Raw genomic sequence first — 18,053 nt, 5'->3', positions numbered from 1 at the left:
AATACTCTGTAAAATTAATGTAATTTTCAGGTGGCGAAATCAAGAATTTTGCATCTGGATGTTTAAAAAAAATTGTACGAGAGCTTCCTGAGTTTTCAAATTGCTCTGACTTTATCAAGGTTATCATCAAAGGCTGAAGTTATCTTCCTTTTATTATCCCTGAATCAAACCTAGCTATGAAGGAGAAAATATTATGCTCCATTATTCAGTTTGTAAGCAGTGAAAAGACATTTGGTTTACAGATATAATGTACTTCCTTGGTTTAAAAAATTATTTTGCCTTGAATAATCAATAATCCCATTTCATGTGTGGTGAGGGAAAATAAGCTTGTGGTGCAATTCCAGTGCTTTATTCAGTATGTTGTTGGCACAAAAATATCATAAACTGAACAGGTGATTCACCTGGAAGGTGCCAAGGCTCTGTATGATGTATGTACAACATACAGAATTGTACCCCCACACTTGTGTTGTTGCAATTAGTCTACAGGTGAATGTGCCTTTGGATTCATTCGTGCCTGTTGTTTTTTCCTGACGCTATCCTAGGAAATGTTCTTATATATTGTAAAATATATTAATTTTACTTAAACCTTTTTTGTTAAATTAATGCAAAGACTCCATCTGGTGGTTGCTCTGATTTTATTTATTCAACATTTTGTTCCATTTTCCATATTCCAAAGCGATATACACTTGCAATAGCTATTGCTTGTATGTGTGCCAGTTCTGTTGGACATTGAGATGGAAGGTTTGTTGAATATTTCCAGTTGATTCCAACAATTGGTGAGTTCAGTTCCCTTGCGTCATTGTGCCCAGTAACTGTACTTCAGATCATTATCACAATGGCATTGTGAGCAGTTGCAGTTTAAAGAAAATAATTTATTAAAACTTGATCCTAATTCGTTTAGCACATTAATCTTTTAAGAGAGATTCTGATGGTTCTCACTCGCTGAAAGATTTTGAATAAGTGGTACCAATTTTACACTATTGTATTCAGTTATAAGATAAAATGGAAATGCAAAGGGGAATATTCCTTCCAGAGATATTTGAAATCTTCAAAACAAGGCAAAATACCTGGTGCACCAGAGGGTGGGGTGGCTGGATGGTTTGCCCAAGTCACATTTCAGATGGGATTAGGCTTCTTGAGAATGTTGGACAAGATTAATTCAGCTTAATACGGACATCAGAGCTAACTGAACAATGGATACAGTTATCAAAGGATTGGCTCTGCTGAAGTTTGCCTGGTATGAACTAAAGCATTTCCACTAAATTGCAGAAGACTAATTCTGATGTCCCCTTCTGTGGCATGGAGGCCAAAGGGATCTACTTTAGGTCACCTTGCAGCATGCGTTAGCAGAGGCGAAATCCGCTTGGTATAGTTTTGGGAGTGTTGAGTCTGATGTGCTGTTCCCATTTCACGATAGGTTTAAGAAATTGGAACTGCAGGTCTCACAGATGAGTGTGGTATTTGCTCCAATAGTTATGATTTGATTTATTATTGTCATATATATTAGTATACAGTGAAAAGTATTGTTTCTTGCGCGCTATACCGACAAAACATACCATTCATAGAGAAGGGAAGGAGAGAGTGCAGAATGTAGTGTTACAATCAAAGCTAGGGTGTAGAGAAAGATCAACTTAATACAAGGAGGTCCATTCAAAAGTCTGATGGCAGCAGTGAAGAAGCTGTTCTTGAATCGGTTGGTACATTTCCTCAGACTTCTGTATCTTTTTCCTATCGGAAGAAGGTGGAAGAGAGTATATCCGGAGTGCGTGGGGTCTGTGATTCTGCTGGCTGCTTTTCTGAGACAGCGGGAAGTGTAGACAGAGTCAGTGAATGGGAGGTTGGTTTGCATAATGGACTGGGTTTCGTTCAAGACCCTTTGTAGTGTTTTGTGGTCTTGGACAGAGCAGGAGCCATACCAAGCTGTGATACAACCAGAAAGAATACTTTCTATGGTGCATCTGTAAAAGTTGGTGAGAGTCTTAGCGGACATTTCCTTAGCCTCCATAGAAAGTAGAGGTGTTGGTGGGTTTTCTTAACTATAGCGCCGGCATGGAGGGACCAGGACAGTTGTTGGTGATTTGGACACCTAGAAACTTGAAGCTCTTGACCATTTCCACTTCATCTCTGTTGATGCAGATAGGGACATGCCTTCCACTATGCTTCCTGAAGTCGATGACTATATCCTTTGTTTTGTTGACATTGTGAGAGAGAGAGATTAAATAGAAAAGGAAAGGCTGATAGCATTCTTTCCTTCCATTCCACAACATTTGAAATACCATTGAGATATATGCTGCTTGGAAAGAAAAACTCAGGAAAAATTGTATCCAGAAATCTTCCATTGTTAATTACAGAATTGAGTCCCTGCTTTTGTACTAATTTCTTGTTATGAAATTTGAGAAGTGGCAGTAACCCTCTTATTGGAAGAGGCAAGGGATGTCACTGCTGGGTCTGACTGTATACTGCAATGGTGTTGGCCTGAAAAACTGTCAAAGATTGTGTTTCAGTGGTCCAATCAATTGCAATAGGGAACACAGCCTTTTAAAAACTTATTTCAACCAACCCAGCAACCTTGGAGGCCAGATATACATTGGCTTCATGTGTATCCATTGTTGATGCAAGTAAGAGAAATACTTTGATTTATTATGTTTTAATAGCATTTTTAATCTGGGTGTGTTCTGGGTCTTAGCTTCACAACCTACAAAATTTGGGATGGGAGCAAAAACGGAATAAGGATTTTGTGTTGAAATCTCCCACTCCAAATTAAAAACCGTGCCCTCTTAGGTAACTGAATCAGTGTATCGTCTTGTTTATGAATATCTTGGTCACAGCCTTTGGAATTCAGTAAATGTCTTCATGGTATTGTCTTTTTTTAAAAGGGAACAGTAAGCTGACTTTTTCCTTTGCCAGCTTCCTTCAAATACATCTTAATGTTGTGATTCTTTGACACAAATCCATTTTGAGCTACCATTTCTCCCTTTTGCTTTAGATAAGATGAATTCCAATGACAGGATCAACTTGCTTTGTATAATCTCCAATAGTATCTTCATAACCTCTGACAAAAGACATTTGAATGTTTATTATTGCATTTCTGGACCTTTCAATCACAGATTTCAAACCTCATGCAACGCCCTTTCTTTCCTCCAAAGATGTCCAAAGATGTGCGGGTTAGGTTGATTGGCCATGCTAAAATTGCCCCTTAGTGTCCTGAGATGTGTAGGTTAGAGGGATTAGCGGGCAAATATGTAGGGATATGGGGATAGGGCCTGGGTGGGATTGTGGTCGGTGCAGACTCGATGGGCCGAATGGTCTCTTTCTGCACTGTAGGGTTTCTATGATTTCTATGATGAAAGTTGATGAACTCCTAAGCAGTCAGTGAACTACTGATACTCGGACTGGGTTTTACAGGGGGATGGATGATCCTTCTCCTTCAAAAAAAACTGTGCTGACCAGAAACCCAGCTGCCCCTCAGCGATAACACGCTGGAGACAGCCTTAATTGTATCAAGAGTGGAACTTTCACCACCACCGCACGCACGCGCGTGCACACGCGCGTGCACACACACCCTCGCCCCCCCCACACCCAGGAGGAAGTCCCACCCTAGAGAGTCACTGATGACCAATCTGATTGGAGGCACTCCTCCCATTACTACCCAGCATTAGCGCACACAATGAATGCCGCTTTGTTTCTGCTTCTCTTGCCATATATAATCCGTGGTGGAGGTGGAATCAGCCCTTAAGTGTCCATTTAAGGCACTCTAGATAGGCCCAGGAGTGGGTGACTGCCTGACTCATTACCCATCCCCTGTGACATGGCAGACAGGTTAAGATGGGCAGGAAGGTGGTGGGTAGCTGGTGGAATGTGAATTCAATTAATCAAATCTGGAATTGAAAGCTAGTCTCAGTAATAGTGACTATGAAACCATCATTGATTGCCATCTATGCCTCATCTAGCCTACATGTGACTCCAGACCCACAGCAATGTGATTAACTCTTAATTTCCTTGCCATACGTTTTGTGGAAGTATCTTTAAACTTTTCTTGTCATGTAAATTCAGCACTAATCAAAAATGTTCTGCATGAATAATACAGTATTATTTTTATTTCTAATTGTCACAATTGCTCTTTGAGCATATTTACCTTTATCTACTGTTCAAAGAGTTGCAGTTTAATAATTGACAGCCACTTGCTATCGGGTCGGTAATGTAGTAACTCATCCCAAGGTGCTTCAGAGGGAGGAGCAGGAATGGAGGGAAATTGAAAAACGTGGTTGGTTTGTGAGGATGCTTTTGAAGCTGTGGGAGTTTGTTAAAGCAGAGGGTTTTAGAAGGATGCCCTGGTGAAGGGGTTTAATGGTTTTGAATAAAACCTAGATGTTTCCTTTCTCCTGTTACCTCAGCCCCATCACTAATATATAATGAAGGTGAAAGAGGAAAGGACTACAGCATCGGTTGCAGAAGTTATTGCATCAATATCTGAAACTTTAAATGGTAACGGTTAATGTTCTTGTCAGGCTTTATTTCAATCTTATTAGTCAATGCTCGGGCAGAAAGCTGTGTAACAAATGTTAATAAGTACTGCAGTGTTTTTAGATTTGCTGCAGGTATAGTTTGGAATTGCTTGCCTTCTGCAGTGGGTTCCAGAAGAGTGTCTGCTTTTAACAAAAAAATACTCTTGGATAACTAACCCTGTTGGACATTCCTTTGTTTTATATTTGGGGTTAAGAGAATGGCTCTTCCTGATTGGACTCTTTGACACACAGTGCTTGTTTTCTACATTTAACATCTATGTCACTGTCACATGTATCACATGTGTCTAGGCTGTTAGGAAATCATGGAATTCTCGACTCATGAAGTTCTTTTTGTTACACTGTTATCAGTAATAAGTTGTAGGAGCACAACAAGCACATGACTTTTTAACACTGCTTCAGGGAGTTTTCCAAAGTCAAAAAAATTATCAGCCTCCACATTCAAAGGATCACCGTTTCTGCCACATCCAGCTCTAAACAGAACACATCTTCAACTCTGCTCCCCTGCCTGCACTTTGAAGGGAATGTTCCCTCTGTGACACTCTGGTCCCCTCTTCAGTCACCCTCAGTAACTTGTTCCCTTCCCCAGGCACCTTCCCATGCAACCACTGGAGAAGAAACATCTGTCCTTTTGCTTCTTTTCCTATCATCCAAGATTCCAAACACTCATTCTAAGTGAAGCATTAATTTACTTGTACTTTCAATGTGGTCATAACTGTATTCACTGCTCACAGTGTGGTCTCCTCTGTACTGGGGTGACCACACACGTATTCTGCAAAGTGATTACACAATCTCTGTACTCAGTCCACAAATGTGACCTTGAGCTTCCAGTTGCTTATTTTAATTTGCCACCATAATTCAACACGCTTAGATTTCTGTCCCACCTTGTTCTGTCCTCAGCCTGTTGCAGTGCTCCAGTGAAGCTCAGTGCAAGCACCTTGAGGGAATTTTCCCATCCCACCCACCACAGGAATCGTAGCATGCGAAGGTCTGTTGGCCATGGGTGGGATTTTCCGGTTTTGGGGCAAGTGCAGCTGGAAAATCCCACCCCTTGTCTTTGGATGAGGCACTTTAGAAGCTTCTGAGCTTGAATTGAATTCAATAGTTGCAGACCATGAACACCGTTCTCCATTTTGTGTTTTTTTTCATAATGTTCTGATTTGAATCATCTTTTGCTTTCAGAGCTACTATCATCACCCCATTTGCTTTTTTGTTCCATGACATTTTTATGTAATATTTCCTATCATCTATCCTAATCTTCTCTTTTTTATTGTTCCTCCCCCTCTCTCCTTTCAATGCATTAAACCCGTCACCTTTCGAATTCCATTCAGTTCTGAATGTCATATTTGACTCAAAACATTAACTCTATTCCTCCCTCCACAGATGCTGCCAGATCTGCTAAATATTTCCAACACTTCCTGTTTCCGTTTTGGATTTTCAGCATCGAGTGTTCTGCTTTTATCAAAAAATAATTCAAAATTAGCTTTACAGTATTCAAATCATTTGCATTAAAAAAAGTGTGACTTTTGTTTTCTTTGCCATCTATGGGAATAGTTTGGGGATTTTAACATGTAAATTGTGAGTAAGTCCATACAGTGCTGACTAAACTACATAGGGAATTTGTGGCACCTTACTGAAAATAACTAGGGTCAGAATCTTGAGAGGTCGAGGGTGTCTCCCACTCACTGGAGCACCAATGAGAAACCTGTGTTGCTTCTCTTTGGCTTGTGGCTTGACGGGCCTTCCCAGTCGGGCAGTGGTGGGCCTTCACCTGCAATCAAGAAGTCTCGCCCAGCAGCTCTTGTGCTCAGCTGCACCACAGGGGAGGTCACAGGCACCGGAGTCCCAGGAGTACAAAATGACCCAGTCCACAAGTAAATAATGTGGGGGGGTGGTTTTGAGATGAGGGTTGTGGGGAGCAGGCTGATGCCTGCTGCATGGGCAGGCGATGGCTCTGTGGGCTCCCACTTCCTGGAGTATGGTGCCTTAATCACGTGCCACCTCTGAAATTACCATTGGTGACCATGTTTTCTGTTGCTTGGGCCCTTAATCTCTGAAAGTCACTCCCTAACCTCCTATACCATTCATTCATCCTTTTTAAGGCTCATCTTAAACCCTACCCCCTCACCTGCCCTAATAACTCCTTATGTGGCTTGGTGTCAAATTTTGTTTGATAATCTTCCTCTGGGACATTTTACTACGTTAAAGGAAGTATATAAATCAGTTGTTATTGAATAATAATAAATCAGCCAACTGGATCCTGTGCAGAATTTGCTTCCAGTACTAACCTCCCCCATCTATACAGAGGATAGTCCAACAAGCAGCAGCAGTGCATCTAGTTTAGTCACACTGAAGATTGGGAATAATAACTTGAGCAAAAGAGAATGGGAAGTAGGCCATCATCAATTGATTACCATCTCCATTTTAGGATTTTTAAAATAAAGATATTGATTTACTGTGTTTTTACCAAAACTTGTGATTTTTTTAAATACATGTCCATGTATTGGGATACTTTAGATAAATTGATAAAAGATGCACTACCGTGCAGCGAAAGTACAACCCCATTACCTATCTACATACTGGCAGAATCCAAGATTCCTTAACCTTTCCCAAAGTCATGCATGAAATGTCAGCTGAAGGCCCTCAGGTATAAGTTAGAGACTAAAATGTACAGCAAGATGGTATGAATCACTGTCGTTCTAAAATGTAGCATCAGCAGTTCCAAACCCCTTCTACCTGGACATGTAAAAGGGGAAAAAAGCTGTTCCAAGAGGTATTGATTTTTTTTTTTACGAACAAAGAGACTTTCTCTGGTTACATGATACATCATAATCAGGTAATTTGTACTCGTGTTTCAACAGCTTCAATGCTACACAAAAAAATGTTGACTTGCAAAAAAGTGCAGAATACTTCAGATATTGAGATTTTAACGAACAAAAAACCTCTTTGAAAAGATCAAATGTTAGCTATTTTTATTTTGCAATGTCTTACAGTATTCTAATCATTCAGTGTTGACCTCTTGCACCCTACGCCCCCTCCTACGATTATAAGATATGATTAGAAGCAATGTGCTCATAAAGTCATTCTGTGAAGTGAATTGGCCTTAATGCTTTGAAGAAAATTTACACTTCCCAATCAAAAATCAATAGGATCTTGACTCCACGTACTACAGAGATCCTAAATAGTGCCAAGAAAAGCCAATTAAATAGAAAGACTGCCTCCGTGAGACAGTAAAACAAATCTAAAATACCTCATAACAGGAGGATATTGTATAACTAAAGCAGTACCCACACGGAAAATGGACCCTCCAGTTGTTTGATGCTGAAGTAAAATATCATTCTCCACCATGGATCAATCTAATTCCCCCACCCACGTTGAATTAGAGTCACGGCAGAATTTTCCTTTTTTTTTTGAAACCAAATGTTGTGGTAGGTGGGTTCTGTGGCACATTTCCTGCTGGGCGATGGTTGACAGATTTGCACGCTCAGATTATGCACAAGCGAGTATCGCTCCGAATCACATGGTGGGCCAGGAACTGATCCATCTGCCCTGTCTTTACCTAATGGAGTCGACAGACTGGGTGCCATATTTAAACACCACCCAAACTCTCACGTTCACTCTCTCCAACCCAGCTATATCAAGGAGGCATCTCCAGATGCTCAGGAATGTAATGACTCTCTTGAGGCCCTCATCAATGGAGTCTGCCAACACTGGGATGTGCTTTACCCTAGAGATGGTTCTAGGAATCCCACAAGCCTCACATTGCCGGCCTAGGAGGTGGGCGCAAGGGAGGTCAGCTCGTTGGACATCCGCCCAAGAAATACCATCCAATGCTGGAAGAGGATGAATAATCTCATCTGCTCCACCAGGGTAAGTCAACCTTCAGTTTAGTCTAATCTCTCTCACTCATGATGGCATCAAGCAGTCGGGGTTACACTGCTCAGTGTAATCTCACACAATTATCACATACTTTAAATATCACCAGCATCTCATCTATCATGCTGCCCAAACTCCATCCTCCGCCCTTACTGGGAAGGACTCAGCACACAGCAGGCCTGCATGCTTCCCAACCTTTGCTCCATCTCGTCACATCAAATCCCATCCTTTTGTCTTCATGCAGGCAAACTTGCCCACAAAGAGTGGGAGATCCCAGATAGGAAAAGGGAGGACTGACATCTTGGAGCTGACCAAATTCAGGAAAGATGCCGCTGAGTTGGTGGGTGAGGGCAGATATCAGTATCATGGAGAAAGTGAGATTGGCCTCTCCCAGCAAGCCAGTATGGATGAGCCTTCCATAAGTTGATCACTTCCTGATAATCACAGTGAATGATATGCAATGTTGCATTCTGCCTGCTTATGAACTAACTCTATCTCCTCTTTCTTACAGGCAGCAGCAGATCCAGACAGACCTCCAGCTCCACCATAACTCCCAGATCCCAGGCCACCGCAGAGGAGGAAGCTGAGGATCCATTGGAAGAAGCCCCTTCACTGCATTCACCTACACTCTCCACCAGCTCAGAGACACACTCCAGTGGGCCATGGTTATAGAATAGGCTCGGGGTCAATTCTGGAGAACATCCCATTGACACATCTCTACAGCAGTTTGAGGCAGTGACAGCCAGAAGGGAGAACTACTGGAGATTAGGCACCTGCTGAGTCCAGGTCTGATGATGAGCCTGTGGAAAAAGCCACATCACAAAAGCTGGAAATACAGGTAGTGAAAAATCAGGTAGAGTTGCAAGAGGTAGTCAACAGACTAGAGCGAATGACGGAGGAGTCCGTCTGTGTTCCCCCCACTCCCACCTGCAAGAGCATTTTGAATAGCCCCCTCTGTATTACGTATTCCCACTTTTGAAGGCTGCAGATGTCTCTCCAGACTCTGACCATTTCATCTGCAGCCCATGAATGAAGCCTGTAAGACCATGACCATAGCCTGTACACCAAGACCATGATCTGCACAGCAAACTGCACCTTATCCTAATTGAACGCACTGGCCTTGCCCTTCCCTGGAACGGGACTATGATGTGCGTATTATGCATGGCCCCAAACCCCAGGGCTGTCTTTAATCTCTGTCGCTGACTATGGGGTGCACAAAACCTAGGGCTGCCTTTAATCTCTGAGCCCAACCTCACAGCACCAGACCAGGGACTGTGATTGATTTTCAATGAACTCTCCCGATCCTCCTTTATTGAGTGCCCCTCACCATGAGCCTTTGTGCAGTCTGTCCCTTGTGCAAGCATTTCCCCTCCCTTACTTCCATGAATTTCTGTGTAACCAGTCCCTCTTGTGCCACAATTAACACAATCCTCCTCATATTCTGCAGTATGCATGTATCACCTCCCATTCATTCGGTTCAATTCCCATCCACCTCCTCTGTATCGGCATTCTCATTTTCCATGTTGGGCTCCAGCTTCCCACTGTTCAGTCCCTGCCTACCATCGTCTCCCCCCGCCTCTCCAACTACACCGTTGCCTGTTGTCACCCATGTTACTGTCTTCCTTCTCTTTCCCCTCCCTCCCGACCTAGTCACAATACTGGTCTTTGTCTCTATGCAGCCCTTCCTGAGCCCCGCAGATGATACCTTCCCAATGAACAAACCAGCTCCACATTCCCCAGTGTGGCGTCTCACTGGCATTGGTGAGAATCTGGAGTGGCGCTGTTGCAGATAGATTTTGATATACTTGCCTCGAAGTCACGAGTGATTGGAGGGGCTGACAGCTGCTCATAGAGTTATAGGCTGGAATTTTACCACCTCACCCTCCCTAGAATTGAAGCGGGCGAGGCTCGCAGAACAGCATTCTCTGTTGGCCTTGGGTGGGATCTTACGGGCCTCGTGCAGGTGAGGCGGTAAAATTCTGGCAATAGAGTCATAGGTTTACAGCATGGAAATGGGCCCTTCGGCCCAACTTGTCCATGCCACCCTTTTTTTTTTAACCACTAAGCTAGTCCCAATTGCCTGTGTTTAGCCCATACCCCTCTATACCAATCTTACCCATGTAACTGTCAATGCTTTTTAAAAGACAAAATTGTACCCACCTCTAGTACTATCTCTGGCAGCTCGCTCCAGACACTCAACCCCCTGAAAAAATTGCCCCTCTGGACCCTTTTGTATTTCTCTAGTTTTAGACTCCTCTACCTTTGGGAAAAGATGTTAACTATCTAACTGACCTATGCCCCTAATTATTTTATAGAGCTTGATAAGATCACCCCTAAGTCTCCTACGCTCCAGGGAAAAGTGTTCCAGTCTATCCAGCCTCTCTTTATAACTCAAACCGTGAAGTGCCAGTAGCATCCTAGTAAAGTTTTTCTGCAATCTTTCTAGTTTAATAATATCCGTTCTATAATAGGGTAATCAGAACTATACACAATATTCCAAGTGTGGCCTTACCAATGTCTTGTACAACTTCAACAAGACGTCCCAACTCCTGTATTCAATGTTCTGACCAATGAACCTGGTGTTGTTAAAACTCTTACTGACCAATGAAACCAAGCATGCCGAATGCCTTCTTCACCACCCTGTTCAAGGAGCTATGAACCTGTACCCCTAGATCTCTTTGTTCTAACTCTCCCCAACATTAACTGAGTAAGTTCTGCCTTGGTTCAATCTACCAAAATGCATCACCTCGTATTTATTTAAATTAAACTCCATCTGCGCATCAGCCCACTGGCCCAATTGATCAAGATCAAGTTGCAATACTAGATAACCTTTTTCACTGTCCACTATGCCACCAATCTTGGTATCACCTGCAAGCTTACTAACCAGGCCTCCTAAACTCTCATCCAAATCATTAATATAAATGACAAATAACAGTGAACGCAGCACCGATCCCTGAGGCACACTGCTGGTCACAGGCCTCCAGTTTGAAAAACAACCCTCTGCAACCAACTTCTGGCTTCTGTCATCAAGCCAATTTTATATCCATTTAGACACCTCACCCTCGATCCCGTGAGAATTAACCTTGTGCAACAACCTACCATGCAGTACCTTGTCAAAGGCCTTGCTAAAGTCCATACAGACAACATCACTTATTTACAAACGTGATTTAGACCGGCCTAATTTCCCGCTGGTGTGATGTTACATTGGGAAATGGAACGTGATTCTGACGAGTGGGGATTTAATGACCATTCATGACAGGGCAATTCATGCAAATTGTGTTTCTAATGTGTATCACCAGGGAAACCCGATCCAGTTTTGGTGAGGGGAAAATGGTTTTCTGCCGGCGGGAAACTGATTTTTGACTCATCTCCAAATTTTCTGCTCCCGTCCACCATGAAACCTTCCGCTGGCAGGAGTGGAATATTTCGCCCACTGAATCAGGCTTATTTGGGGCACACAAGGCCATTAGGCCCATCAAATGAGTCCATGCCAGCTGCTGCAGACCAGTTACTCGATTTGATTTATTATTGTCATATGCATAGTACACAGTGAAAAGTATTGTTTCTTGTGCGCTATACAGACAAAGCATACCATTCATAGAGAAGGAAATGAGAGAGTGCTGAATGTAATGTTACAGTCATAGCTAAGGTGTAGAGCAAGATCAACTTAATGCAAGGTAGGTCCATTCAAATGTCTGACGGCAGCAGGGAAGAAGCTGTTCTCAAGTCGGTTGGTACGTGACCTCAGACTTTTGTACCTTTTTCCCAACAGCAGAATGTGAAAGAGAGAATGTCTGGGTGCATGGAGTCCTTAATTATGCTGGCTGCTTTTCTGAGGCAGCGGGTAGTGTAGAGTTAGTGGATGGGAGGCTGGTTTGTGTGATGGATTGGGCTACGTTCACGACGTTTTGTAGTTTCTTGCGGTCTTGGGCAGAGCAAGAGCCATAGAATGCTTTCTATGGTGCGTCTGTAAAAGTTGGTGAGAGTCGTAACTGACATGCCAAATTTCCGTAGTCTTCAGAGAAAGTAGAGGCGTTGGTGGGCTTTCTTAACTATAGTGTCGGATTGGGGGGGGTGCAGGTTGTTGGTGATCTGGACACCTAAAAACTTGAAGCTCTCGACTCTTTCTACTTCTTCCCCATTGATGTAGACAGGGGCATGTTCTCCTTTACACTTCCTGAAGTCGATGACAATCCCCTTCGTTTTGTTGACATTGAGGGAGAGATTATTGTTGCCACACCAGTTCACCAGATTCTCTATCTCATTCCTGTACTCTGTCTCGTCATTGTTTGAGATCTGACCCACTACGGTGGTGTCGTCAGCAAACTTGAAAATCGAATTAGAGGGGAATTTGCTCCCACAGTCAGTGTGAATTCAGTCATGAATGGCATGCTTTGTCTGTATAGCACGCAAGAAACAATACTTGTCATTGTATAGTATAGTAGGGGGCTGCGAACACAGCCTTGTGGGGCACTGGTGTTGAGGATGATCGTGGAGGAGGTATTGTTGCCTATCCTTACTGATTGAGCTCTGTGAGTTAGGAAGTTCAGGATCCAGTCGCAGAGGGAAGAGCCGAGGCCCAGACCATGGGGTTTGGAGATGAGTTTCATGGGAATATTGGTGTTGAAGGCTGAGCTGTAGTCAATAAATAGGAGTCTGACATAGGTGTCTTTGTTATCTAGGTGTTCCAGGGTTGGGTGCAGGGCCAGGAAGATGGTGTCTGCTGTGGACCTGTTGCGGCGATAGGCAAACTGTCGTGGATCCAGGAAGCTGGAATTGATTCGTGCCATGACTAGCCTTTCGAAGCACTTCGTGGGTTGACCTTCGAGAACGTTGCTCTGACATCTGCAATGGTGACCCCAGATACAGGTTCATCCAGGCCTTCCAGGGTGGAGGGCATGCTCTCACTGATCTCTTGCTCAAAACAGGCATAGAATGCATTGAGCTCATCAGGGAGGTGTGCTTTGGAGCTGGCGATTTTACATGCCTTCATCTTGAAGCCTGTTATGTCTTGCAGACCTTGCCATAGTTGGCGGGGCCTGTGTGGCTAGCCTGCGATTCTAGCTTGATCTGGTATTGTCTTTTGCCATCTTTGATGGATCTCCTTAGATCGTATCTGGCTGTCTTGTATAGATCAGGGTCGCCTTACTTGAACGCCTCAGACCTGGACTTCAGCAAGCACTGGATATCCCTGTTCATCCTTGGTTTCCGGTTGAGGAACATGCGGATTTGCTTCTTTGGCAAAATCTTCTACACACTTACTAATGAAGTCAGTTACTCGTTCAGGCTGGTTGCAGAGTTTTTAAATACTGATCAGTCCACTGACTGCAAGTAGCCCCATAGGAGATTATCCGATTCCTCAGACCAACATTGCACGACTTTCTCTTGATGGATTCTCCCGCTTCAATTTTTGCTTGTAATCCGGGAGCAGGAACACAGCCTTGTGGTCTGATTTGCCAAAGTGTGGGTGGGTGATAGAGCAGTGGGCATGTTTGATATTTGTGTAGCAGTAGTCTAGGATGTTTGGACCTCTGCCCAAACTCCCACTGCCCTCCCAAGTTTATTTCCTCCAAGTCCCTATCCAATTTCTTCTGCAAGTTATTGATTATTTTCACATCCAATACCCTTGTGGGCAGTGAGTTCCAATCAATATATAATTTATTTCCCCCCCCACCCCAAAACCATGGTCGGTTCATGTTAATGGCCATTAAACTGTACAATAGTATGTCTTGTCTATATTACATTACCTACAATGAGACAGGTAATACGAAGTGATGGATTTTACAACAGAATCAAAGGGAAATGAGTAAAGTAAATTGAAAGCAAGTATGGGGGAATGATTCTCCCAGAAAAATTCTAAGTGTCCAATTCGCTTAAAAACTGGAATAAATCTTGCTGTATTTTTCAACAGGAGTTTCAAAATGAATCTCACACTCTGTGCACTGCAGAGTGCCTCAGTATGAATCACGCTGAAATTCAGTGGGCGGGGCCTATTCCCACTGGCGAAGCCGGCAGCATAGTACTGAAGGGGCTACTGCGCATGCGCTGATCTTTCAGTGCCGAGATCAGCACATGCGCAGTGGCCCCACACTACTGGCCTCCTGATCAATGGCCAGCCTCGCAATCTGCATAGATGGCCGTGTGCGCCCCCCCCACGGCCCGATCGCTGGCCCCCCAGATGTGTCCAGGGTAGCGTTGTGGCTCCCCCCACACCAGCCCCTGGCCCGCCTCGATGTTCCCTCAGGGAACAGATGACCAGGTTTTGAGGGGAGGGGGGGTGGAGGTGGAGGAAGAGAGACCAGATGACCAAGTATCATATTACTAAACAAAAAACTCTCATTCTCCAAAAAAGTTCTCATTGGAAAATAACCAAATGTAAAGATGGCATTGATTAATTACAGAATTTTAGTTTCAAATTTGGGATGATTTGAACATATTGCAGTGAAATTGTAGATTTAGACCATGATTTAATGTAATTAAACACAATGAAGATGCATATAGTGTTTGAAATAACAGAACAGCAAAGCATTATATTTTATGTATAAGTTAGCATTTCTAATCTTTAAGGTTCGACTTTTGCATTTACAGTTACACTTGAACATTGCATAGAATTATTATTTTTAAATTAAAGGTCATTTTTCTATTTCCTGTTCACGTTTTATATTCAGTATTTTTTTAATTGAATAAAATGGCTTTCAGCAAGTTTTAAAAATAGTTTCAGAAAAGGGGAAAAACATGTCTTTTGTGAGAGATATGAAACAGATCAGAAAATCTACTTAAGATATTTGCCCATGTTCTCAAAATGTTAAGCTGAAAGACATATGTATTTGAATGTTGGCTCTGAATTTGTCGTCTTTAATAATTTGTTCTTACTTGAATAACATATTGTTTAGTATGGATGTTCTGTCCCGAGTACCTTCGCTTTGTTGGCTGCTTTCTTCTACGTTCTTTATCATCCATTTTCCAGAACAAATCAGTGACCCAAGATTCAGGCAGAGGCACTGTGCAGGGTATTAATTAGCACACCCAGAGACTTGCTATCCTGGCCTTTCAACCTTCCAAAGGCCAGTGAAAGCAATAGAACCTGTCATATTTGTCTTGTAATGAAAGTGAACTTTTGCCATGCCTCATCGTGTTACGGCAGACTGAAAATGTCCAGCTGAGATTTTTTTTAAATGAATATATGTGTAGGTTAGAAAGAAATTAACCTGCAGCAGGAATGGTTGCATGTTGTAGTAATGTTGTGAGATGTTGATGGTTTCTGTTGTCAGGTATACTGTGCAAAGAACCACAGAATTATATACGTGTATCTCTGCTATGCATTCCGTAATTTTAAAAAGAAATGCAAACACTGGGAGCCTGAGATTCAAGGATGCCAGAAATGCACTGTGGGAGTCATCTTGAGAAGAAAAAAAAACTGGATTAATCTTTCAAGTGACAAATTATTTTGGAGGTTTATTAACTTGTTGTGTATTTGTGGTCAGTTAATTGATTTTATTCCAAGATGGTTTAGTAAAGTTAGTGGATTATATTCAATGACTCATTCTTGTGCAGAAAATGGAAGGATTTAATAACACAAATAATCCAGAAGTTTAATTGCTGTTGAATCAGTCTGTTGAACAAACTTATCAGCTGAGCTTTTACCAGAGTCATCGTAAATCAATGCTACTTCTAGGTGTCTCTGGAGCCCTTTGTTTGTTGTGTACATTGTGTCATTAAAAGTAGGAGCAGTTTTGTGGCCATGGACCAAAGGTGCACTGAAGCAAACAGCTTTTTTTAAAGAAATGTTTTGCTTTTGCAGGTATTTAAAATTGAAGTACTGATGAGTGGAAGGAAGCACGTTGTAGAGAAACGCTACAGTGAATTTCATGCACTTCACAAAAAGGTAACTTCTTTCATGCCTTGTCGCCAATCAACAGCCCCCACCCCCCCCCTCCCATTCCCAATATGCACCCACTGTAGGGTTCTGCTACAAGACCACAGAGCAAGTGGAATTGTTAATCATTGGTTGAAGTGACATCCTTAGAGTATTTATCTGGTAAGCAGCTAGCTCTACTGGAAACTTGAATTGTCTTGAATTTGTCTCCATTCATCTGAAGAGTTCATTACTCACCTGGCAATGCTGTCATGGTTGGAGGCAGCTGTGATGATGACTCCTTGACTGCTGTTGATAGAAGGATTCCTCAACAAAATATTGTTCACAATTGCTGTTTTCTGAGCTGATGCTGAGTACAACATTTGTAACACTTTGGTTGGCTGCAGACTCAATTAATCACTGTATATTGTAGCCATTTGTACAGTAAGCTGCATGTAGCCATATTTTTGAAAATCAGTTATCTCGGCTATCTTGTTAGGGCTGTCAGATTTACCCTTTTCACAGCATGGATGGGAACTCCCACTGCTGAAAGTACTTCCATGCTGTTTTTGTCAGTTGGTATGATCAGAGTTGGTTTAAGCTTACTGCTTAGAGGGTTCCTACGCTTTATTCACGAACCCAACCCAACTCGTGATAGCTATAGTTGGAATATTTTGCCAATGTCGGGTACCAGGTATAAACTTTGAGTCGGATATGTCTCAAGCCGCTCACAGGGTAGTGTTTCCTCTACTGTACCGCGACAATGTGTTTTAACAAAACCTTTGCAAAGCACCCCTTTCTGTATCTTGGTGAATTGTTTTACTTCCTACATCACCAAAGCTTATAGGGCTTGATTTTCAATGTGGGTTAGGGAACCCACCACTTAGGTAATTTCTGTGTTCGTACCCCCACCACATCTGCACCACTCGCAGGACACAATCTTCAAATGTGTTTGCCTTATTTGGACTGGCAATGAACTCGCCGTCCAATTTGAACTTGCCAAGCACTAGCAGGAGGTGGAAGCGGCCTTCAAACCTTAAATAGAAAAGGCAAATGGCAGCCATGATGGACCCTGCTGCTGCCTTGCAGAAAAAAGAATGCAGCAAGTTGGAAGTTGCACTGCAAGTGCCTAAATGGCCAGATGAAAGCTACTGCAGCCTAACCCATGGTGCCAAAATGTTCTCCTCATTTAAAATAAAACACATTGTTATTCGCATTGAACCAGATGGATGTCCGTTAATGTGCACCAGGCTGTTCGGATTGATTGATCAATTGAAAGTTGACAGAAGTATGTTTATAAAAATGTGCATTTGAATTAAAAATAATTCGAGTGCCGCTATTTGTTGAGAAAACTATTTCATATTTTTTGTATTTAAATGTATTAGATTTGTGTGTTTTTGTTAATTTTCAACATTGGTCTTTTAACTTAGCAATTGCTTAAAATGGAGAAATTTTTATCTCTGCCCTTTTATCAGACAATTAATACACAGCAATTTATTAAAACAATTGGTGTTGATCTTTAAGGGTTTCACAGGAAGAGGGATGGGACAGCGTTGGTGATTTAGGCAAGAGACGTCACAACTGTCTTTCATATAATCTCCATGCCAAGATCCCGTGCTCTTTGTTTTTCCTTTCTTCCCTTATTCCTAATTACAAAATGTTCACTATATATTTCTCTATAGTGCATCTACCATTTACTTTCTCATCCTGCATTCTTTCACAAATGTCGTCATAATTTGCCAAGCTCCCCAATTTTTATGTTCCCTCAGAAGAGTACAGATCGTTTATACACTCCTAAT

General features: G+C 42.4%; 1 protein-coding gene across 3 annotated transcripts in view; it reads left to right on the top strand.

Moving 5' to 3' along the window:
* LOC144494947 (sorting nexin-24-like) overlaps positions 1–18,053 on the top strand; it is a 149,843-nt gene that overhangs the window by 57,800 nt on the left and 73,990 nt on the right. For 2 of the 3 annotated variants that reach the window (XM_078214595.1, XM_078214596.1), the window contains exon 2: positions 16,201–16,284. In XM_078214595.1, the coding sequence (XP_078070721.1) occupies positions 16,201–16,284 (84 nt within the window). Of the gene's footprint in view, positions 1–8,910; positions 9,238–16,200; positions 16,285–18,053 lie in introns of all 3 variants that reach the window. The other variant, XM_078214597.1, reaches the window with a different exon arrangement.

The sequence above is a fragment of the Mustelus asterias genome, chromosome 6, assembly GCF_964213995.1.
Source record: "Mustelus asterias chromosome 6, sMusAst1.hap1.1, whole genome shotgun sequence".
In the NCBI taxonomy this organism is placed as follows: domain Eukaryota; kingdom Metazoa; phylum Chordata; class Chondrichthyes; order Carcharhiniformes; family Triakidae; genus Mustelus; species Mustelus asterias.
This window is presented reverse-complemented; position numbering and strand designations above follow the sequence as displayed.